Raw genomic sequence first — 24,096 nt, forward strand, 5'->3', positions numbered from 1 at the left:
TTGCACACGTAGTCAATAGGGAGCAATGAATGCCTGCTGCCATTCATTCCCTCTCCCATTTATATACTCCAGGATCCCATTCAAGGTATGGTGGCACCCACAGTGGAAAGATCCCCTACCTCAATTAATATGATCAAGATACCCCCCCACACACACACAGGCATGCTTAGAGGCCCATCTCCTAGATGGTTTGAAAATTCATCAAGTTGACAATACCAACCATCACCATTGATAATAAGTATACCATGTCACATGGGCACAACTTCATACATATGTGTTTGTCACTTTTCTTGATTAAATCACTTTCTCTTGTCTTTGATTTACTCTCATATTTTTTGGTTCCCCATAGCCCTGGGAGCAATGACATATGTACATATATGTACACACACACACACACACACACACACACACACACACACGCACACACACGCACACATGCACGCACACACGTCCTTGGTATGCAATAGGCTGCACCCACTGGTCTAGATTTGTATAAGCACGTACCAGTGTTCACACAACGATGAAATCACCTAACGATGCATTTCTCAGTCATTAATAAACTCACTTCCTAAATCTCCAACAATTAAGCAATATATTGCTGCATATTGCTTAGTGATAGATATATGAGGGAAAACTATAAATAAAAACAAGGACACTTTTAGCACAAAAGTCAAGCTGCTTATCCACCAAAAGTTAGGGTGAATAGTGGGATTGACGGAGGGAAGGGCATGATACATTGTAGTACCAGTAACGCTCATTTTATTAGCTTAGGAAGTAGGTTGCAGATGTTCATTTTATAACAATGATAGTAATAATAATTGTTGTTATTATTTAACTTCTGGGTATGCTTATGGAGTCTTCTTTTTTAATTTTTTACTAATGAAGGGGAAATACCAAAGGATACTTCTCCATGGTCTCCTCCAAACAGGACTCAGGAGTTACTCTAATTGCATAACCTGGGCCACTAGCTCAGCAGGACTCTTTCACCCCAACCCTGCCTCTAGTCTTCCTGACTTCGGTGCCAACCATTGCAAAAGTGACTTCTGGAAGCAAAGAAGCATTGTGGGGTGAGGTAGTGGTAGTAGGGTTTGGGGTGGGGGTTGGAGGGGGGGCTGGAGAGATGGCTCAGTGCTTGAAGGCGCTCCCTGGGTTTTCGTCTGAAAATCCAGTTCTGGGAGATCTGACACACTCTCTGACTTCCATGGGCACCAGGCACATACATGGTGCACATACATACTTGCAGGTAAACACTCAGACATATAAATTAATAATAATAATAACAACAACAACAACAATAGCAGCACAGTGATTGGAGCCAAGCATTGGTGGGTGAGTGCCTTTAATCTCAGCACTTAGGAAACAGAGGCAGGCAGATGTCTGTGAGTTCAAGTCCAACCTGGTCTACATATCAAGTTCAAGGACAGCTAGTGCTACATAGAGGGACACCCTGTCTCAACCCAAAATTTCAGAAGCATGACGACTGGGACGTAGAAACAGTAGCCCTTTGCTGTGGTTTCAGGGATCATTTAAGTGGGACAGCTCTTCAAGAGCTGGTGTCCTTTGACCCAGTGCCTCTCTTCAAAGTAAAGTCTAGGAAATGGTTGTTGACAAGGCTGAGGGTGGGGAATGGAGCAGGGGAGACACCAGCTTTGCCCTCTTTGGAAAGCTCTGTTTTTCAGCGGCCAGCCTGCAGTGGGGCTTGGTGCTCCCCATTTGCAATAATAGATTTCCTGCAGGTGTCCCAAGCTCTTCAAAACCACTGCTTCTAGGAGTGTGGAAGCAGCAGGCTCTGTCAGCAGGAGCCCCAGGTAAGTCAGCCCAGTGGTCCCCTCCCAGCTAGCCCTGTCACCAGCCTCCTATGGATGAAGCCAGGTGGATTAAAGGATGCTTTAAGGATTAAATGACAGGGAGCGCACAGAGTTTGTTTCTTAAGGAAACCTCTGGAGGTCAGAACCTGTCTGGGCTAGGTGGAGCAAGTTCTTCACCCAGACCCTTGGAAACAGCCCTGTGTTGAGTGCCTCATCCCCGAAGGACACAGGTTGTTCCTTGTTGCTGAAGAAGCAGCCTAGCAAAGTAGCAGCCTTGCTGCCCTAGGTTGGCTGCGACCCTAAACACCTGCCTCTAGATGCCTGCCCAAAAGCAGGTTGGCTCCGGGACCTGAGAGAAAGCTGGGGACTGAAGCCTCTTCCCCAAGCTTCCAAAAGCCCTGAGGAGAAGGAAGTACAGCTGAATGGAGCCAGTTCTGCAGAAATAGAAAAGGTATCAGAATGCCATGAGCAATTGTATGCCAACAAATCGAATAAGCTAGATGAAGCAGATGGAAATTCCTAGAAGCACAAAAGTTACGACATCCGAATTACAAAATGAAGATTTGAAAAAGCCCTGAGACTAGTTAGGAGATTGGGCCAGTGATCAAAAGCTACCAGCAGAGACAAGGCCCAGACTTGGTGGCTTCACTGTTAAATACATGAAGGAGAACTAACACTAATCCTTTCAAACTTTTACCAGTAATCGAAGGGGAGGAACACTCCCTAGATCATCCTGTAGGGCAAGTATTTGGTCTGATGTAGGGGTCCTACAATAAAAGAATTTTTTGTTTGTTTGTTTTTCTAGACAGGGTTTCTCTGTGTAGCTTTGTGCCTTTCCTGGATCTTGCTCTGTAGGACCAGGCTGGCCTTGAACTCACAATAAAAGAAAATTTGAGGACAATATTTCTTCCAGGAACAGCGATGCAAAAGTCCTCAACAACAACAATAACAACACAATCAAACCAAACCTAGCAGCACATTAAAAGGATCATGCAGCAGGACCAAGTGGGAGCCACTGACGGAAGGCAAGGATGGCTCAACTGGAAATGGATGGAGTACACAGTTCCTGGAAACACACATACACAGGCCCAGTCATCTCAGTGCAGAACAGGAAGTGGGGAAGTTGAACAGCGTTCATGACAAAAATGAGACGACCTAAACGAAGTAATAAAGTCCCCAGGAGGGTATCGGGCTGGCAGCTTTTCTGCTAATGTGAAAAATAAGAGGACCCTTGCCAGCCCAAGCCACAGCGTTGGCTTGTGACATTTCAGTATAAGCCTTGGCTTGACCACTTCAGTTAAGAGCCAGGTTACAGCTGACGCAGACACGTTTCTCCCAGAACCCCTCCCTTGGGATTAGTTTCATGAAATGTATGGCCAAGGATTTTATTAGCATGAAAGGACAATGTGATCCAAAGCACTTGGCTCGTGAAACCGAATCTTGGTACAATTCAAAAGCACCGACGTTGTCATGTACTCCTTCCCCCACAGCAGTGTTCAAAGGGTTGCTCCAACATGCCCGCCAGCACTGATTATTGTATAATTCTCATCGAATCCATGGTCTGTGATGGTTAGTGGCTCCCGACCACTCCCTCTTATGAGGGATTATCTTGATTAGGTTAGCCTCTAGTCATGCCTGTGAGGGATTATTTTAATTAGGTTAAGGTGGGAAGACTAACCCCAAAAGTGACTGGCACCATTCCTGGGCTCTGGTTATGGTATGTATAAAAAGGAGAAAGCTGAGCACCAGCCCTTATAACTCTGCTTTGTCATTGTGGATGCAATGAAGCCAGATGCCTCCAGCTCCTGCCACCAGAGTTCATGATGAACTGAGACAGAATAAGCCCTTCCTCCCTTAAGCCATGTCTGTCAGGTTATTTTATCACAGCAATGATACAGTAACTTATGCACAGTCTTACTCTAGGGTGTTTATCACAGCAGTGATACAGTAACTTATGCACAGTCTTGCTCTAGGGTGTTTATCACAGCAATGATATAGTAACTTATGCACAGTCTTACTCTAGGGTGTTTATCACAGCAGTGATACAGTAACTTATGCACAGTCTTGCTCTAGGGTGTTTATCACAGCAGTGATACAGTAACTTATGCACAGTCTTACTCTAGGGTGTTTATCACAGCAGTGATACAGTAACTTATGCACAGTCTTACTCTAGTTTGGATCCTGAGGTTCCTCCAGAGGCCTGTGCATCAAAGCTTGGTCCTCAGGATGGTACTGTGGAAAGGTGGCAGACCTTTAAGAGGTGTAACACAGTGAGAGCTCTTCAGGTCACTGGGGTCATGCACCTGAAGAGGACTATGGTAGCTGAGCTCTTCCTCTTCATTTCTTTCACTTCCCAACTTTGAGGCGAGTGATTTTTTGTGTGTGCTAAGAACCCTATTGTGGCGTCTCTGCTAGCCCAAAGTGATTAGGCCAGTCGGATACTGACCAGAAAGGAAGCTTCAAAACAGTAAGCTGAAATAAACCATTTATCTTGATACATTGACTATCTTAGGTATCTGTTACAGTACCTTGAAGCTATAGGACAATAGTTAAGAAACTAATAAAAAAAAAATAGTCAGTCATACTTACAGGAAAGGACATATGGGGACAGGGTCTGGGGCTTCCATGTGCTTCTTGGAAAGGCTTGTGTTTCCACACATGGATGTGTGATGTCCCCATCACCCTGTTCTTTCCCTCATCCCCTACTCTGTCACTCAGGACCAAACCCCTCACCCCTGCCACCTAAGCACACCTTCCATAATCATCCCAGCCTTCACTTACGTTGGTCTAGGCATGTAGACCACGGGCTCATTCCTGTGCTCAGGCCTCAATGCAGTGACTTTCCCAATCTCCTGTGTGCAGCCTGTCCCCTCTCCAGTCATCCCTATGGGATACTCCTTCGGCTCTCAGAGTGAACTTGGGGACCTAGCCACCCACTGTCGTAGACCCAGCATCAAATGCCCGATGGATGCTAAGCCGGGCCCAGAGGTATTCTGGGAGCTTCCCTGATTGTCTTGTGAAGCATCCCTCTATGGTTCCTCCCACCATGTGGCAGACTGCTGCCCTGTCCCATGGAGACTTTGAGTATTACCTTCATGTTGTCACTAGCCCATCTTGGAGAAAATGGGACCGGAGTCCAGGACAGGCTGCAGGGTGAAGAGGTAGCAGATATCACACAGGAGAGAGGGACCTTTTAAGCTCATGGGAACCAGGTGCTGAGCCCGGGGCATGAGACAGAGCTGGCACCTGCTGTCCCTAGAGATGGCCACCCTCTCCACTGAGAATCTTCAGGGGACCCCACCTCCACTCCTGCATGTCTTCATCTACAGTGGCTTCCCCACATGCATGGACAAGAGGTGGTTTGTGAAATTCACAGGTTCGGAACTGGAAATTGGGTGCTTATGGCTTGCTAGGGAGGTGACAATAAATCTGTGACTGTCACCAAGGTCAGGATTGTCCGGTCTGCCTCCACCTGGAGTGACCAACCCCCTACCCCCTTTTTTGGTTTTACAAGACAGGGCTTCTCTGTGTATGAGCCCCAGCTGTCCTGAAACTTGCTTTGTAGACCAGGCTGACATAGAACTCATAGAGATCCGCCTGCCTCTGCCTCCAGAGTGCTGCGATCAAAGGTGTGCGCCACCATGCCTGGCGACCAAGCCCTGTCCCATCACCTCCGACACCACAGACTGGGGATAGCTCACTGAAGGGTTCCCTCTCATCCCTGAGTATGCTCTGACCTCCTCTCTTCCTGTCTCTACTCTCAGGCAGAAAAAGCAGGAAAAACCCAGAGTCGTTCAGGGGGCAGCAGGGAATACTAAGTCCTGGGAAGTTCCTTGGGGTAATCCCATAAGATTCTGTGTTTGAGAAAGCAGGGTGACCTGACTGTCTAGGCAGGGGCTGGTACAACACCCACAAACTGGCATATAGGGATATGATGAAGAGCTTCTGGGAGCAAGCATACACTTCTTGTAAAAACATGCAAAAGCCCTCTGCTGGCCAAGCCACAGAGACTCTCTGGCACTGGTGGGGAGGAGGCCTGCATGGAGAGAACACTGTAATGCCCACAGAGGGCCTTTCTCTACACCAGCAGCCAACAGAAGCCCCCAGACCTACAACAGGACTCACAGTGAAAGTCCCCTGGTGTCCACGAGGGAACAGGGATCAGGCATTGGCCTTGGAGTAGAGGGACACTGGGAGGAAGCAGGGATGATAGCCCCAGAGGTGTTTCAGACGCGGATTAAGGGAAGAGGTTTGAAGAGGGTGGGAGCCACCCTGCAGGAGGGACAGCATATACAGGGGACAGAATAGGACATGTTTGGAGAGGAGAGCATGTGGTGGTTGGCAGAAGCAGAAGGGGAAAGGGAAGAAGCCAGGTTGGGCAGGCGAGTGGACCCATGTCACAAAGCGCCTGGAATGGCAGCTGCAGAGGCAGAGATTTTAACTGCACTGGCGAGAACGCCAACTTAAGCAGGTGCAGATAACCAGGAAGTCTGCTTTTGCGTGGCTCAGGAAGAGCATCCAGGGGCTCTAACACTGTTCTTGGAATGTGTCTGCTTTCAGTCAGACATGGTAGTGCAGACCTGTGATCTCAGCTGCTCAGTAAGCTAAGGCAAGGGGACCATAAGCTCAAAGGCCTGCCTGGACTACAGAGTCCATGCAAAGCCAGCTCGGGCAACTTAGAAGACCCTATCTCAAAATGAAAAGTAGCAAAAGGGCTGGGGATGTTAGCTCAGTGTAGAGCCCTTAGGTAGTATACACAAGGGTTCACTCCCAGCTCTCTCCCCCCCCAAAAAGAGTGTGCCTACTTTCCCAGATCCTCATAATGACAAGATGAGCTCAAGGATACCAAGCTTACATCCATCCCCCAAATCCATCAGTAGGACCTCAGAGGAACAATAGCTTCAAAGAGTCAAGGAAGATCTGGGGTTATTCCTGAACCCCCAGTCTGGATCAGGGTCATCCTTAAGCCACTCTTTGTGGCTGATAGCTGGGGGAATATGGTGACTATTAAGGGTGGGCATGGAGGCTCACCCCTGGAGTGCCAGCACCAGACGAATCTGAAACAGGAAGGTTGCTGAGAGTTACAGGCCAGCCTGAAGTATAAAGATGAGAGAGAACTGGAGGGGGAAGCAGCGTCTATGGAGGGGTTTTCCAGAAAGAGAAGGTTCTAGAGAAATGGACCGTGAAGAAAAGAGAGTTCCTAAGGGAAGAATTGAAAATGGAGAGTGGATTCTGGGCTGTGGAGTAAGGGACACAGGCCGCCTCACATGATGTGCTCACTGAACTGAAGCGGACCCTGAGAGGCAGAGTCCTCCAGCCTAGAACCCAGCTCAGATTACCCCAACTGTTTCTTGCCATTGCAGGCAGGCATGCCCCGGACACTGAGTGCCTCCGACATGGTCACCCCAGGCAGCCTCAGCCCGCCTCCCACAGAATCCACAGAAGGCGAGCAGGCTGGACAGCCTCTCCTGGACGGAGCTCCATCTTCAGCCTCTCTGGACACTCTGATTCAGCACCTAGTGCCCACAGCCGATTACTACCCCGAGGTAGGTGAGCCTCCTGGCAGGGGGACGGGCAGGAGAGAACATGGGGCGGCTGACGGGATGGGGAATGGCTGCATGCCTGGGGAGTTGGGGCAGGCTGGCGACACACTCCGTGTGCCCTGATGCGCTTGTGCGGTATCCTCCCCAGAAAGCCTATGTCTTCACCTTCCTGCTGAGCTCTCGTCTCTTCATCGAGCCCCGGGAGCTCCTGGCTCGGGTGTGCCACCTGTGCATAGAGCAGCAGCAGCTGGACAAGCCGGTTCTGGACAAGGTGAGGGGGTGGGCAGGCCAGGGGCCCCTGAGTGCCTCTGTATCCTGGGGCATGAACTCCCAGTGTCAGCCTCGTGGGAGGCCGTGGTTGCTCTACCCTCTGGAAAAGGAACCTATTAAGTTTGTGACTTATCTGAGGCCCAGGACACCTGTGCCATTTTCCAAAGTCCAGTGAGAGCATGTTAAAGCCAGACCTGGGTCCCCAGAGCCTGGTCTATAGGGGCCTTGCCACCTGTGCCCCGGGATGGCCCCATGCCTCTGCTGGCCTTCCGTCCAGTTGCATTCTATTTCTGTACGAGAAGGATGGCTTCTCCATGCTATGGCTCCTCAGACCCTTTTCCCTTCTCTCTGGCCTGTGAGTTATGGTTTTCTACACCATGTCAGCCAGGCTTTTGGGTACTGTGGTAGAATCCCAGCTTCACCTGACTCAAGGAGAGGACATGGTTGACTTATGTAACTGCCTTCTCTGTGGGGACCGACAAGTCCCAACACTAGGACATGGGCTCCCATACTCTGATGCTCTGTCCTGATTTCATCTGGGACTAAGGCAGATTCTCCTGCTCGGTGGCAGGTGGCCGCCTCTGTCAGGGAGACCTTCTAACCTTTCCGTCATGAGGAAAGGCCTTTAAAGGTAAAAGGTTGAGATTTCATTGGCCTAATATAGGTCACATGCTCATCTGTGTGCCAGTCATCACATGATAGAATAAGATGATGAATTTGAACGCTAGGACCTGATTGGCCAGTGGCACTTGTCTGGTTCCATCCCTGAGCCTCTGGGGAAAAGAGAGGGAGCCCCATGGGAAAACTAAGATTCCCTGACCCTCAGAAAGAGAGAAGCCAGGGATGCTCTAGGCCACAGAAATGAGATGGACCCGGCCTCAACATGTGTGTCTGCCTCACTCCAGTCCCCCGTGTGAGCAGGGCCAAGTGGACACCTCCCCTCCTACCCTCCAGTCTGATGTCCTCTCTCTGTTGCAGACACAGATAGCCTGAGGCTTACCACCCTTACTGCAGGGGCCCATGGTATGACTCAGACAGGCAGAGCATGCTCAGTGAGGTGCTCGTGGGGCCCTGAGAACTCCTCACTACCCCGCCAAGTGGCCGCTGCTTCTGCTTCGCCTTGCAGGCCCGAGTCCGGAAGTTTGGTGCCAAACTGCTCCAGTTGTTGGCCGAGTGGACTGAAACCTTCCCACGGGACTTCGAGGAGGAGTCCACCATTGGACACCTAACAGACGTGGTGGGCCGCATCGCCCCGTGTGACGAGGTGGGCCGGGCAGGGTGGAAATCTATCTTCCACCCTCTATCTTCCTATCCAGGACCTGAGCCCGTCTCCAGGCTCCTCTGGGCTCCTCTCTCCCCACACGGCATAGTACAACCCCTCGGTGGGCCCTCCGGAGCCCATGGAGGAACCAAGCCCTGCCTATCAGGAAGGGAACCCAGGGCCCGGTTTAGGCCCACAATCTCTTCCTCTCCCTTCTGTCCTGGCAATGGTATTAGGTGGTGAATAAGACCCACCAATGGGCGCAGATGGACTGGTGTCCGGGCTCTCTGACCCAGGAAGGCACCTGCAAAGTCCCACATCCAGGGACCTGTGCTACAGGTACTCCTCTGCCCTGCTTGCCATGCAGAGAGAGCTGGCAGTCAGTGTTCATGGCCAGGGACCTGTAATTGGGGCAGGAGAAGAGCTCCTGAGAGAGCAGGTTCCCCCAATGACCTACTGCTGCTTTGCCAGCTCCCAGGATAGCTCCTTGGCTCATGAGGAGTAGAGTCTTCTCTAGGGGTGACATTTGCCATAGGCTAACATACTCAGGGGGGCTATTCTGGGTCAGTGGCCCAAACTTTTGGGATATGTAGGTATCTCAATAACCCAGCTTGGCCGATGGCATCTCTCCCTTTAGAAGTAGTGCCTCTGGGGCTGACAGGACTCAGTGCTTAAGAGCCGAAGGATGTGAGTTCAGTTCCCAGCATCTACCCCAAGCAGCTCACAACTTACCTGTAACTCAAGCTCCGGGGGACTGAAGTGCTGTTCTGGCCTTTGAGGGTGCCTGCACTGAAGTGTACACACACACACACAAACAAGCATGTTTGCAGTTTGCATATATATATATATATATGAAATAGGGTCTCTGAAGGAGAGATGATGGATTTCCCTTGTGGGTAGAAGAAGGTGCCCCTGCAGGAACCTCTTGTCCCTGCCCCCGGCTCAGGGCATAATCCAAAGCAGGCTGTCGATCTGAGCTCCACGTGGAGCAGGTTTGTCCTTACCCCATTCACGGGGTACATGCTGCATGCCCAGAGCTGGGCTGAGCTCTGGCGACAGAGATGGCGTTTCCTGTTGCATTCAGCATCATTCTAGCTGGGGCCCTGTAGAGGAAGTCACATTGAAGAAGGTAGCACTGCCAGGGACTGAGGCAGGAGAGTGAGGCTGGTCGGGAAGGCGTTTCTGAGCTGGGCTGGAAGAGCAGGATGTCCCACAGGAGCCAGTAAGAGGCCAGTCCTCCGGGCAGGGCCTGTCCCATGCCGTCCCTTCCTCTTCTTCCTTCCTTTCCTGGCTGGCCTTGCCCACTTCACCCTGAAGCTCGGACAGCTGGTGCACGTTAGCCAGAGATGCTCTACCCAAAGCATTTTCTCAGCTCCAACTGCAACCCTCCAGCCTTCTCCCTAACAGGCCTTCGCTTTGGCCCAACTACCACATGTCCAACATAGGGTCCTTTTTCAGGATGGGATAGGTCCCACAATATTTGCTGGTACCTGGCCTTGTCCACAGAGGCATGCATGCGCTCGCATACACACACACACACACACACACACACACACACACACACACACACCAGGGGGTTGGGGATGAGTTTGGGGTGTGGGAATTCAGGCCTGAACACCTTCTCCCCTCACCCCTGCCCTAGACCTATGGGAACAGGATGCATCAGCTCCTGCAGACCCTGCACCAGAAACTGGCATCACTTGGCCAGGGGCCAGAAGGCCTGGTAGGGGCAGACAAGCCCATCTCATACAGGACCAAGTCACCAGCCTCCATCCACAGGGAGCTCCTTGGTGTCTGCAGCGACCCCTACACGCTGGCCCAGCAACTGACCCATGTGGAGCTGGTGAGTGGGACCTAGGGAAGGGAGCAATTATAAGTAGTCAACATTGTCCCCAACCTGTCTTTCCTGATCTCAGGCGAGCCCAGGGATCTAGGCCTAGTGACCAGGGGCATCTGCAGAAGGCCTTGGAGCAGTCCCTCAGCATTTTGGGCCTGGGATGGGAGGTCTAGAGGTGCCAGCATAAGAGTCTAGGCTGAGGACAGAGGAACTGGGTTCAATCTCTCAGGATGCCATTCAGTGTCTGCTCTTCTCGGGTCTAAGGAACATTTGGGCCCTACATGCATGGGGGTGGGGGGAGGGAGGCTGCCCTTCCCAGCTTTCCAGAGTAGCAGCTAAGTCCCCCTTCATGCGGGTAAAAGGGAATGAGCTGACCTTGCCCCAAAAACATGGGGTTCTATGTAGGTGCAGAGGCCAAAGCGCTCCCCCCCAAGCAATGAAGGGAAATGGATGCCCTCCTGCCACACTTGTTCCCCTCACGGCTCCCTTGCTGCCTCCCAGCATGCAACCCCTCCCTCTGCCTTCCCTCTATCTGACTCTTCTCCCTTTCCCACGCAGGAGCGACTAAGACACATTGGACCTGAGGAGTTTGTCCAGGCTTTTGTGAACAAGGACTCCCTGGTGGGCACAAAGGTAAAAGGTTCTTGGAAGAGCTGAAACAACATTGGCCTCCACCCAGTGGTGGTCACACAGGAGGGGGAGGGGGTGATATGGATGGGTCTGACGGGCATCAGCTGGGGGAGCCTTGATGATGCCCAGAACGGAATGGAGGGCCCCTGTTCACTACATCCAGGCCTTTCCAGCTCAGATAACAACAGTATTGAGTCTCGGGGAGCCTAGGCGACTGACTGCGTGTACCGCATCAAATCTCTCATCCAGCCAGGGTGGTTGTGTGGTCGGGAAGTCTGCTGTCACCTTGAGTCAGCCTTCTAAGCTGGGTAGAGATTGGATACAGGGTGCATCCTGCGTGACCCGGGACCTGCGGGTCCTCCTCGTGCGTTTCGGCGGGCGCCGGTGCCCTCCAGCGGCCACTGAGGGAAGTGCCGGCTGGTGCCCCGTGTTTGATAAGATTGGGTACCTTGAGAAGACTGGGCACATAGAGCCACTCCAGGATTTAGAGCTAGTTCTTAGTTCCTAGAGGCCCAACCACCGAAGTAGGGTGTCTAACCAAAGGGCTAGACCCAGCCAGAACTGGAAGCATCCCCCTCCCCCGCAGCGGCCCTGCCTAAAGGAGTATAAACTAAATGCTGTGGTGTGTGATTGCCTTTTTTGCCTCTGAGAGAGGCAAGGACCATAAGGATCATACTGTGGTTATGGCAGGAAAATAGAGCTCCTGTACGCTGTTGGTAGAGATCACATGACTTTACCAGGCTGATGAACAATGGCATCAACTACAGAGATGTATGTCCTCAGGCTGGGAGTTGGAGGACAAGGGCAGAGCACTTTCCTCTCATGCAGGGAACCCTGGGTTCCATCCCAGTTGCCGTGGGGTGGGAGCGGGGGTTGTTACAGGTATGTAGTTGAGTATTTGAAATATTTGAAATTCTTGTGAGATATCTATCCATATTCTTGTTAGGTACTGCAAGTGCTGATTTTTAAACACTCCTTGTAACACGAGATCTAAAAATGTATCAGTGAGCTTTCCACACACCGTGACATCACTGGACTGTCACGCACCTTGAATATGTGATTACGCATACATTGGCCACTTAAAAAACCTGGAGATACTACTTGAGAGAAGCAGATCTCCCCACTGCTGGGGAGAAGAAAAGCTGTGAACACCCAGAGGCTGTCAAGCTCACAGAGGTGGACAAGGGTTTTGTAAGTTCCCAATTTTCTCTTGAAAGCTTGAACTTCATCACTGGCCACAAATGCTGTGGATTGTTTTCTTGGAGGTGACAAGCTTTTCATTCATTATCAAGGCCAGATCAGCCAAATGCTGATCTGAATAATGAGTTTCTCTGTCATTCAAGTCAAAATAATATTCAGTGAAAACCAGCGGTTGGTTCAACGTGAGGCCAATAGGCGCTCCCCCTTTAGATGACAGTATTTTTTTTTATATCAATTTTGTAACTGACAGTACTGAATGGAACTTTATTTTAGGTATTAGGGATTGAACCTAGAGCCTTGTGCATGCCAGGCAAGTGTTCTACCACTGAGCCATCCCTCCAGCAATGAAACAGTATTGGTTTTATTTCTGTGGCAGCCATAAAATAGAAAATCTACTGGTATAAGAGGGACATGAATAGTAGACAGGCCTTCCTCTATCACTTTAAGTCTCTGAAATGCTAAGATCATTAACCAATGCTGGATACCCCTGCCCGATTTTGCTTACGGCACCAGCTTGCACCCCTGCTACAATGTCGAGCAGGGGTGTTGAGAGAAGACAGCCTTGTTTTCCTGATTTTAGAAGGAACACTTTTAGCAGGCCATACCCAAATGTGTTTGCTGTTAGATTATTTCTTCAGGTGTCTGAAAGGTGCCTTGGTTTTTAGTTTATCAAGAGGTCCCTCATGCATGGTTGTGAAGTTTTGTTGAATTCTTTCTCCAGCTCTGTTGCACAGGCTAAAGGCATTAGAGATAGTCTTGGGTGCACCGATATGCATTAAGGAAAAGAATCTAACACTTCCTCTTGGAGGTCTTTGGCCAAGAGTGAGCCCAAATTTGAATTCTCCACTCCTTTCCACATGTCTCCTGTCTCTGTGTAGCTTATGGTTTCTAGCCTGTCTGTAGTCTGTCCTGTCTGTAATCTGTCGAATGAGTCTGATTGTGCCTGCCTGAATGCTGCCCTATGAATCTGTCCCTAAAATGGGGCTTTGTTCTCCTTTATTAAACAGCACAGAAGGTGTCACATGAATAAGGACTGATGGATACTTTACAGAAACCTCTAACAGAGTTTTACGAGGGATGAACCTACTGATTCCAACTGACCCAGCTAACCAACAGCTCTGCACACAGACTGTCTCCATGCTGTTTTCAGCATTAGTAGCAGATATTTATTGTACAAGGTCTCTTGCTATTTCCAGCAAATAATTTCTATAGTACACACAGCCACATATGCATTGCTCTGGGACAGGGGCATGGAAGAATACACAATTTAAGATTAAAACTATGCATTAGCCGAGGCTAGGAAATCTAAGACAAGTATGGATGTTTTTACATTGTTCTCTTAGATGTAGGCTGAAGAAACAGGCTGAGTACACAGCAGACTATCAGTCACTCTTCAGTGACCTCAAGATATTTATTACCTTGCCTGTAAGGTCCAGCAAAAGTTCCTGTCTCTGAGATATGAGAGATATTTTCATCATAATGTATCGCCACAGAACTCATATGTTGCTTCTCCTCTAAACTGCTAAGTGATTTTTTTATTAGTTTTTTTTTAATCAATGTTGAATCTACCTTACATTTCTGGAATAAACAGAACTGGGACAAAAGAAACCTTTATTATCTCTTTGGTGAGTCCCTGGGTCTTGTGAGCTGTTTTGCTTAGAGTTTCTGCCATCGTTAACCAGGAGTAAGATTGATCTGGTACTTTTTTTCCTGGCACTGTTTTTGGCTACTCTTTCTCTATTATGTATAAAAGACTGGAATTACCTATTATAGGAGCATTGGTCAGCATTTGCCAGGGAAACATCTGAGTCTGATGTGTCTTAGAGAAACACAGTTCCTCTAAAAATATTCATGACTGTTTTTGTTGGATTGTTTCTTAGTTTATTCTTATCATTATTTAGTGACTATAGGACTGTTTAGATTTCTATTTCTCCTTCCTCCCAACATGGTACTGAGGATGAGCCCAGGGCCTTCCCTTTCCCAGGTAGACACTCTACCATTGAGTGTACACTCCCACCCCTCCTTTTTGCTTTTTTTATTTTGTGACAGGTTCACTAACTAGTTCAGCCAGACCTTGAACATGGGATCCCCCTGCCTCAGCCTCCTGGGTAGCTGGGCCCTGCTTTTCTCTTTCCTCTTAAGTTGTTTTGTAATTCCTTTTTTTTCTCCAGTGGAAATGGCTGGATTGGAATACACTTTAATGAGAACTATTTCCTCAGTAACTGCGATTTGTAATCTCAGCTGTGTGGCATCAGGACTTTGCTTCCTGCTCCACAGGCTTCAGATGCCACTATAGTACCAGCTCCCCGTGCTCTTGAGGCATGTGCTAGATATGGTCTCTTCTGTGGGGAGTCCTTGTGGCAGCTTCAGGGGCTGGATGCATATCAAGTGTTTAACCATTTTTAACTTTGCATTCACCAAAAGGATGTTCTTGTGAATTTGAGGGGTATGTGCCTTCTGAAGTCCAAGCATCTTGATCGTATCTTTTTCCCAGTATGGACACCTTTTCGTGCCTTTTATTCTTGTAACAATGTGCAGTTTATGAGGGTGCTGGGGTCCTCACCATATTTTTCATGATCTTCAGGTCTAGGCTGAAACACTTTATTTGGAATCCTTGATCTGGTAAATTTGTGACGAATCCAATCTGTACCAATGAGAGATTCCACACTTTTTTCACAGTCTGCAGTGTGCCTAGAGGCCTCTGAAATACTGAGCGCAAAATGCCAGCCATAATGTAGTAATCTTCTCTTTAGAAGCCGCGACCGCTCTGTCCAGTCTCGTAATTTCTTATAGTATTTCAAGAATTTAACCACTTCCCTTAAAATATCACATTGACAGATATAAAGTTACTCACTAATAACTATTCTCTTACATTTCTTCACATCCACATTGATATCTCTTTAATAGTCTTTGTGATTTATTTATCTGTTTCTTCATTAATATAACAATCACATCACTGGATGGGATTACAAGTGAGTGCCACCAAGTTTGACTTTTTTGTGGTTCTTGGCATCAAACTCAGGAAACTGAGTCATCTCCCAGCCCTACCTCCACATTTTGAAGATACGTGGCTTAGCACAAACATGTTTAGACTCAGGACGTTTTTCTAACAAATTGGCCCTCTTATTGTGTGCTTACCCTTAATTGCTTCTACAATGCTTTTCCCTTAGAATATTTTTGCCTTCAGACCTTTCCGAACATTACAGGTCCTCTGTACTCCCAATGGGGTTCTGTCCTGACAAGCCCACCATAAAGCTTAAAAATCTTAGTTGAGCCACAAAGGTCTGGATCCTCCAAATAGCTATGTGACATTTAGCAAATGTGCAATTTCATATTTCTTGTTGTTGTTGTTTTGTTTTGTTTTGTTTTTTGTTTTTTGAGACAGGGTTTCTCTCTGCAGCTTTGGCGCCTTTCCTGGAACTCACTCTGTAGACCAGGCTGGCCTCAAACTCAGAGATCTACCTGCCTCTGCTTCCCAAGCACTGGAATTAAAGGCGTGTGCCACCACTGCCCAGTGCAATTTCCTATTTCTGTTTGACTTCTATCCTTGACTTAGAAAATGGCAAGAAGTGGGATTTGGTTGCAATGGCCACTCTACAAGGGTTTGTCCTCACTGACGCCTGTGGCATTTGTCATTCTCCTCCTTGACCGCCTACTTCTCTCTCTCTCCTTTCTCTGCATCTTTTTCCAGCTACCTCCTGTATTAATTGAAATTTATCCTGATAGTTTAGTTTTAACATACAGATTTCTTCTCTCTCTCTCTCTCTCTCTCTCCCTCCCTCTCTCTCTCTTTGAGACAGGATTTCTCTGTATTCCTGGCTGTCCTGGAACTCACTCTGTAGACCAGGCTGGTTTCAAAGTCAGACATCCGCCTGCCTCTGCCTCCCAAGTGCTGGGATTAAAGATGTGGGCCACCACCACTGGCTCAACATACACATTTCTTTACCTTAAGTTTAATCATTTAAACAATGGCACAAATATATACCATCCATAGAATGTTCAGCATAGATTTAAATTTGTCTTTCTCCAAACATTTTATGACTCAGGAAAAGTTTCAAATAGAAATCTATGGTTATAGATATGCACACACATACATACAACACATACATACATACATACATACATACATACATACATACTTACATACGTAATACACACACACACACACATAGAGTTGATTCTGCTATTCCAAGTAATTATGTTCTAGAATGCCAACACAAACATCAAATTAGGAATCCTAAGCTATTGCTCCTGGAGGAAAATGCAGCATTAGGCTCTGAAAAACTTTTTTAATACTTTCTAGAAACAATCAACACATAGTCATGGTTATGTGCTTATGTTTAAAGACACATATTTACTGTGCATCCTTGATTAACACTAAACTCAGGGCAAATGGCCAGACCAACTCATGCCTAGGTCTGAGATGTAGCTCTGGAGTAGAAAGCTTGCCTACCATACACAAGGCCCTGGGTTTCATCGCTAGCACCACAGAAGGGAAATATTTATCTGTATGTATATCTAATCTATCTATCTACTTGTCTATCTCTCCATGTACATATCTGTCTGTCTGTCCATCTGTCTGTCTATATATCCATCTATCTCTCTGTCTATCCAAGTCTGTACGAATCACAGATAAATGAAGGCAGTCTAGCATGTATTTCTCTGTAGGATACACCATAACCTTTGTGTGCTTGGGACTAAAATATATCACTTCAGTATTGTTGTTGGAATCCTTTCAAACACTGAAACTGCTTTCCAAAGAAAACACAAAAATAAAGGAGACACTGAACAAAGTCAGGGAAAGGATCCTTGCTCTCAGTACAAGCAGAACAGAATAGGACAGCTTTGTTTAGTTCCGTCTAGGCCGGAAATGCTTATGGAAGTTGAGTGGTTCAGATATTTTGCCTTTCTGTCCCTGTACACCAATGAATGGGAGAGCAATACAAGCTGTTGGAACTGCAGAAAACAATTAGGCAGTAGACAGATTTGCAGATACATAGTCTATGGATAATAAATATTGGTTCTGTGTGTACACACCCATAATTTTGAATTACAGCCCCCTTAATTCATTTATCTGTACTTTATCTGGTGCTGTGGATGGAACCAAGGACCTCCCACATTGGGACTGTGCAGTCTACTGCAGAGCTTTGTACCCCAGTCCTCATCTTTGTTTTCTTCCCCCACACTGTGATGGTGGGGATGAACCCAGGCCCACCAGCCTGTAGGAAGAAGATCGGGAAGTTTGCATTGGATCGTTGTGTTTCTGGCTGACTGTGAGACTGCCCCAGTGTCTGGGTTCTCTATAATGACTGTGATCTGCTTCTGCTCCCTAAAACCTTACCAACAAGGAGACTCAGTGCACGCGTCTCTCCTAGCCCCAGTTCAGTGACAGGAGTAACAACGTAGAGGCCTATGTGAAGTGGTTCAACAGGCTGTGTTACCTCGTGGCGACTGAGATCTGCATGGTGAGTAGCCAGCTTGGCCCTGCCTGCCAGCCAGAGGCTACCTGGGGCCTGGAAGGATGTACTGAATCCCAGCCTCCCAAGTCCAGAGCATGGCTGGACCCCTGGACCAGACCAGGTTCACCTCTTCCCTCCAGTGAAGGTCCCCTGTAGGTAAATCTCAGGGTGGCTCCACCGGCCAAGGCTGCAGAGGAAGCCGGACTGTTTGCCAAGGAGCAAGGGCAGGCCGCTGTGTGCCTCATTCTGGGCCTGACTTCCTCAGGCAGCTGGGTGATGTCGCTTGCTTGGGGGCTTGGAGGTAAAATGGGCTAACCTCTAAGAACTGGGAAATTGCACGTTAGAAGTCCAGGCCAACAATGAGATTGGGAATAAATCTATCCCTAAATCCTTTATTTTATTTAATATCAAGCCCCTATTACTTTTTACTAGTGTCTTGAGTGTAATCTAAAGCCATGCTGTTGTTAGTGCTGTTAGTAAAGGATATTTGAGGGAAAAAAGCAGGTTATCACTGCAGGCTTCACTGTATCTATTAGCCTCGCTTTGAACATGGATATCCAGTGTTCTGAAGGGTATGGACGATTTCACCCAAACCATCCATCTCCAGTGCACTTTTTATATGTCATTTTCTGAATATAGAAAATGATGGACCATAATCCTTAAAAAACTGAATTGTAAAACAAGTCCAGGCCAATGGCTGCGTCTGTCAGCGGGAAGTTCTAGCATCCTGGTGTTGGCCACACTGGCCACGCCCTGCCTCTCATCTTCTTTTCCTTTATACCAAGGGCAGTATCCGATAAGGTGAAGCACCACAGGACAGACTCGCTAGTCCAATTGGGCTCACTGGGTGCAGGCATTGAGACAGCAGTCAAAGGTCAATGCTCATTAGGGGTCAGCACCTGAGACATGAACAGGGCAGTCAGGTGTGTGCTGAGGGAGAAACTGCCCTGTGGTGTCCATAGTGGGGTGAGAGGTCAGCCTTTAGCTAAATCTCTGTCACTATCGTCAGTGAGTGTCGCCATTTGAAGGACAGGACTAGACCTCAGGTGGGCAGCTTCCTGCAGCAGAGACCACTCCTTGGAGGGGCTTTGGTGGCATATCTACAGAGGTGTCTGGTGGCTGGCGAGACTACCACTGTGTTGATAGACTAGCAGGATCCACCCGAGTTGTACTGGCCTGGCCCCGTTCCCGTAGTCACATTGCTGGCTCGGCAGCTAAGCCAGGGTTTACCTGTGTGGAGGTGGGTCAGAGCATAGCTGGATCCCCGGGAACCACCTAGGGTGGCCTGGGGAAAAGGATAGTTTGATTTCAACCCACCAGAAAGGTAGAGAGTCCCAGGTACTTGTCCTCAAGGTGACTTTCTCGGACAGAAAGCAATAGAGGGGCAGCCCACAGAGCAGGACCTGGGCTTGGTGTATGGCCCTTACTGAGGAGAGGGCAAGTTCCGCCGTGAGAGGGAAGGAAATGTCAGGACTTCCATCTTTCAGGGCAAGTTCAGCCTTGAGGGGAACCATCCCAAAGCTGCCTCACAGCCCCTAGCAGCTGCAGGGGTGCCTGTGCCCCCACAAGAGCTTCATTGGGTCACATCTGCCCTCCACACCTCTACGGTGTGCGCTGGCTCTGCTGCAAAGGATCCTGAGACCCTGGGCCTTGGACTTCTCAGCTGTGAAATGGGCTTTGAGAAGGGCAGGAGGAGGCTGGTGGAACGGGGTGTTTGGGCCAGGATGGAGAGGGACGCGTGCCCACTGAAGCTCTGATGTCCTCTCCCCAGCCAGCCAAGAAGAAGCAGAGAGCCCAGGTGATCGAGTTCTTCATCGATGTGGCCCGTGAGTGTTTCAACATCGGCAACTTCAACTCCCTCATGGCCATTATCTGTGAGTGAGCTTGCCCAGGCCTGGAACACCCTGTGTGAGGACCCCCAGAGAGATTAAAGTGGGCACGGCTGGCAGGTGGGGTGCATGTCAAGGGTCTTCCCTGCAGTGGGTGGCTGTGGGCTAGGTGGCCAGTAGGCCGTATCCCTGCTCCAGGAGGCTGATGGAGGTGCTCTATTTGAAGCAAGGCCAGTCCCCAAGGGGTGCATTTGAAGAGTTTGGCCATGTGCACCCAGAGACAGAGAGAATAAGGAGACCAAAATAGGTACTGGTGATGCCGTGGTGGGCCCATGTAGTTGGGACAGGGTCAGTTACCTGCCAACCTCAGTACGGTGTCCACCAGCACCTGCCCACTCCGCTACCCTTCAGCCATAGTCAGGGCACTCTGAGACCTCTTTGCCTCTGGGAACAAAGGGGACTGTCCAGGCTGGAGGATCCCTCCCAGCTCTGTATGCCTTCTTCCAGCCGGTATGAACATGAGCCCTGTCTCCAGGCTGAAGAAGACTTGGGCCAAAGTGAAAACAGCCAAGTTCTTCATCCTAGAGGTAAACAGGGTTGCTGCTCCAAGGGGTGTGGGCGGCAGGTCCCCGAATGTAGCTGCTCACATGCCTCCCTGTCTCCTTCCAGCACCAGATGGACCCAACGGGGAATTTCTGCAACTATAGGACAGCCCTGCGTGGGGCGGCCCACCGCTCACTGACCGCTCACAGCAGCAGAGAGAAGGTAGGGAAGAGACCGTCAAAGGCCGGAAGTGTCGGCCTCCATAGCTCCTTCTTCCTCCAGACCGCATTATCTCAGGTGGGCTGTATCACTGCGTGTGTCGATCAGCTTTCTGTTACTGTTACCAAATAGCTGATACAGCCAACGCATGAAGAGAAAAGGTTCGGTTTCAGCTGATCATTTCAACGAGTTCAGTCCGTGATTGGTTGACTTTCTTGCCATAGGCCTTTCATGGTAAAGACGCATGATAAAAATTACATTGTTCAGTTGATGGTAGGGGAGCCAAAAAAGAAGAAAAGGAACCCAGAGTCTCATAGTCCCTTCAAGGCATGTCCCCAGAAACTAAATATCTCTTGCTAACTAAACCCTACCTCCTAAGGTTTCCACAGCCTCCCACGAACACCTCCCTGGGAAGCAAGCCATAGCCATACAGGCCTTTGGAAAACACGATCCAAACGGTAGCAGTTAGGAACCTGGGGGACCAAATCACCTAGCTCAGTCCTACCCTAGTAAGCCTGTCCCAGCCCAGGACCCAGCACGTTAGGAAGTCAGGCACCAAGGGCAGGAAGCTCTCTCCACTGAGCATCTAGTGCATGTGGGCTCCATGCTTCCCAGCCCTCCACTTAACTCTCATGGGCTTCAGCATTCCCATCTGCCAGATTGGAAGACTGAGTGCCAGAGAGGATTCTTCACTGTCCAGTTGTACTGTAAGGCCGTGGCAGAGCTGGGTATCAAACCCCATCTTGCACAGCTGTGAATATCATGGCCTTGTTATAGTCCATCGACTGCTTCTCTGTTGCCAGGACACAGGTGGTACTATGTTTTAGTCACAGAGGTACTGGCTCACAGCTCAGGAGTTGGACTGTAGGGCGGACTATATAGAAGCTGGGCTGAACTCTGAATGGAGAAGTCCCTTCCAACAATGGATCTCTGTATGATTTTTCTCCCTTCCATGCTGAGGCTGGGTGACCATGGGGTAGGCGACCATAAGCTAGGGCTTCATGTGCCTGTACTCTGAGCCCCCTTCCAGCTCTGGGCTGCTGGGGGCTGTGCTTGTAAGTTGCTCTGTACCTTCTCCCTTCTAGATTGTCATCCCCTTCTTCAGCCTGCTCATCAAGGACATCTACTTCCTCAACGAGGGCTGTGCCAACCGCCTTCCCAATGGGCATGTTAACTTTGAGGTGGGTCCACAGGCCTTTAGTGATGCCACCAAGTGAGACAAGCTGTTAAAGTTCCCATCACAAACAGGGGAGGCAGCTAGAGAGGCACCCCACTGAAGTGCTTGTGACACATTTTACCGAGGACCTGAGTTCCAACCCCAGAACCCATGTGAAGAGAAGCTGAGTTTGTTGACACATATTCATAAGCCTAGTCCTGGAAGAAGGAGAAAGGTGGATCTCTGGGGCTCTCTGGCTAGTCAGCCTAGCCTAACTGGTTAGTTCTAGGCCAGTGAGATACTGTCTCAAAAAGCAAGCTGGACAGTACCTGAGGTTGTCCTCTGACCTCTACTTGCCCACATGCACTGTAGTCATGCAAATACAAACACACACAGACAAAAGTTGCCAGCATGGGACTATAATGAGTCTTTCTCTGTCCCACCAGCCAGCTCCCACATCACACTTATTATTAATTATGAATGCTTGGCCAATAGCTTAGGCTTGGTCTTAGCTAGCTCTTATAACTTAAATTAGCCCATTTCTATTAATCTATGTGTTTCTATGTGACTCAGGGCTTTCACCTGTCCTCCTGAATATCTTGCTCCCTCTCTGTCTGGCTGGCAACTCTGCCTTCTTTACAGCATTCTCTCTGCCCCCAAAATCCTGCCTAGCTATTGGCTGTTTAGCTTTTTATTAAACCAGCCAGAGTGACATATCTTTACACAGTGTAATCAAATATCTCACAATATGGGACTGTTATCCTCTGATACCTGGATTATTGGGGGCTCCAGGAAAGGCAGAGTGCAGCAGCTTACAGCCCTTTCAGAGTAGGATTGTCTGGGTCCCCCTAACAAGAGAGAGAGGATGAGGCTCAGGCATATGCCAGTAAGCACTCCATGCTAAATGTTGTTCTCAGCACAGGGAGCATTTTGATCCTTGAAGAGTACCAGGTTGAAGAGAAAGCCAACCCTGTAGATCCATGAAGACAGCTGTCAGGGTGCTCCAGGGACCACACAAATGCATAGTACATGGGAGCCAGGGCAGGTCCCCAAAAGGACGGTCCCTGAACAGCAGGATGGAGTTGTGAAGCAGAAACCAGAGGGCAGAAGCAAAGAGAGATGTCTGCTCCCTTAGATCACTGGTCTCATCAAATGTCCCCTCCTCCAGGAAGTCCCCAGCATCTCTCAGGCAGAGAGATTTTACTGCTTGGGGTCCACAGCAGGCCAGGGCATTGGTTACTGGCTGAGAGAACTGGAGTTCCTGAATGCCTCAGAGGGGTCCACCCACATCCAGTGTAGCTGGTGGGTTCTGCAAGCCGAGCATGGCATGGAGTAGTAGGGCCTTCCAATCTGTAGGAAGAAAGAGGCTTTTGTCTTACACAAGGGTCAGCAAGTGGCCCTCAGTGGTCACCTGATGTCCACTCAGCCTTCAGCTCCAAGAAACATAAATCCTGGACCTTTACTTGCTCTATTTCAGTGGTTCTCAATCTGTGGGTTGCGACGCTTTGGGGTCAAAAATGACCCCTTCACAGGGGTTGCCTAAGACTACTGGAAAACACAGATACTTACATTACAATTCTTATTTTTTTAACCTTAGTTTCTTGAGGCAGGGTTTCTCTGTGTAGCCCTGGCTGTCCTGGAACTTGCTTTGCAGAGCAGACTGACCTTTAACTCGCAGTGATCTACCTACCTCTACCTCCCAAGTGCTGAGATTAAAGTCATGGGCTACCACTGCCCAGCTACATTACAGTTCTTAACAGTAGCAAAATTACAGTTATGAAGTAGCAATGAAAATAATTTTATGGTCGGGGGTCACCACAACATGAGAAACTGTATTAAAGGGGGTTGAGAACTACTGTAGGAATATAGGAGTGTTCATCCCCTCCCTCTGTGAAATGGGCCACAGCTGTGACCATACAGAGGTCTTGGAGGCTGTCATAAATTCTATGAGTGTTCCCTGTTCACGAGGACCACAGCACAAGCCTAGGCTCTTTGGCCTAGAGCTGGTGTCTATAGCAGGTGACTCACAGGCCTAATTGTCCCAAAGCTGGCAGAGCCAAGGGACTGTCCAACCCAGCATGTGGTCCCAGAATTTTGTCTAGAGGCCACATGGATGAGATCACAGGGGCCCAGGGGCCTGGGATGTGCTTTTTTTGTTGGTGATCCTGACATATAATTGAGAGTTGGGACTCTATGATTTCCTCTTCTTGAACTGGTCCCTAGAATCAGAGCTGGGGAAGACTGTGAGACACTCCCTCATGAAACCACACACTGAGGGAGCAGGTGGTGGCAGCTAGACCCAGCTATGAGGTCTGATTGAGGGGTGACAGCGGGCAGGCTC

At 49.0% G+C, this 24,096-nt stretch overlaps 1 protein-coding gene and 1 pseudogene across 3 annotated transcripts in view; one reads left to right on the forward strand and one right to left on the reverse strand.

The window, feature by feature from the left end:
• The window catches only part of Rasgef1c (RasGEF domain family member 1C), a 61,740-nt gene that overhangs the window by 31,874 nt on the left and 5,770 nt on the right, over positions 1-24,096 (forward strand). For all 3 annotated transcript variants that reach the window (XM_036197292.1, XM_036197291.1, XM_036197290.1), the window contains exons 2-11: positions 7,172-7,354; positions 7,500-7,622; positions 8,748-8,885; positions 10,525-10,725; positions 11,278-11,352; positions 17,925-18,014; positions 19,780-19,882; positions 20,345-20,424; positions 20,507-20,602; positions 21,685-21,780. In XM_036197292.1, the coding sequence (XP_036053185.1) occupies positions 7,178-7,354; positions 7,500-7,622; positions 8,748-8,885; positions 10,525-10,725; positions 11,278-11,352; positions 17,925-18,014; positions 19,780-19,882; positions 20,345-20,424; positions 20,507-20,602; positions 21,685-21,780 (1,179 nt within the window). In that variant the 5' untranslated portion in view covers positions 7,172-7,177. The remainder of the gene's footprint in view (positions 1-7,171; positions 7,355-7,499; positions 7,623-8,747; positions 8,886-10,524; positions 10,726-11,277; positions 11,353-17,924; positions 18,015-19,779; positions 19,883-20,344; positions 20,425-20,506; positions 20,603-21,684; positions 21,781-24,096) is intronic.
• On the reverse strand, positions 14,801-15,280 carry LOC118589747 (annotated as a pseudogene).

Source organism: Onychomys torridus, chromosome 8 (genome assembly GCF_903995425.1).
Source record: "Onychomys torridus chromosome 8, mOncTor1.1, whole genome shotgun sequence".
Lineage (NCBI taxonomy): Eukaryota > Metazoa > Chordata > Mammalia > Rodentia > Cricetidae > Onychomys > Onychomys torridus.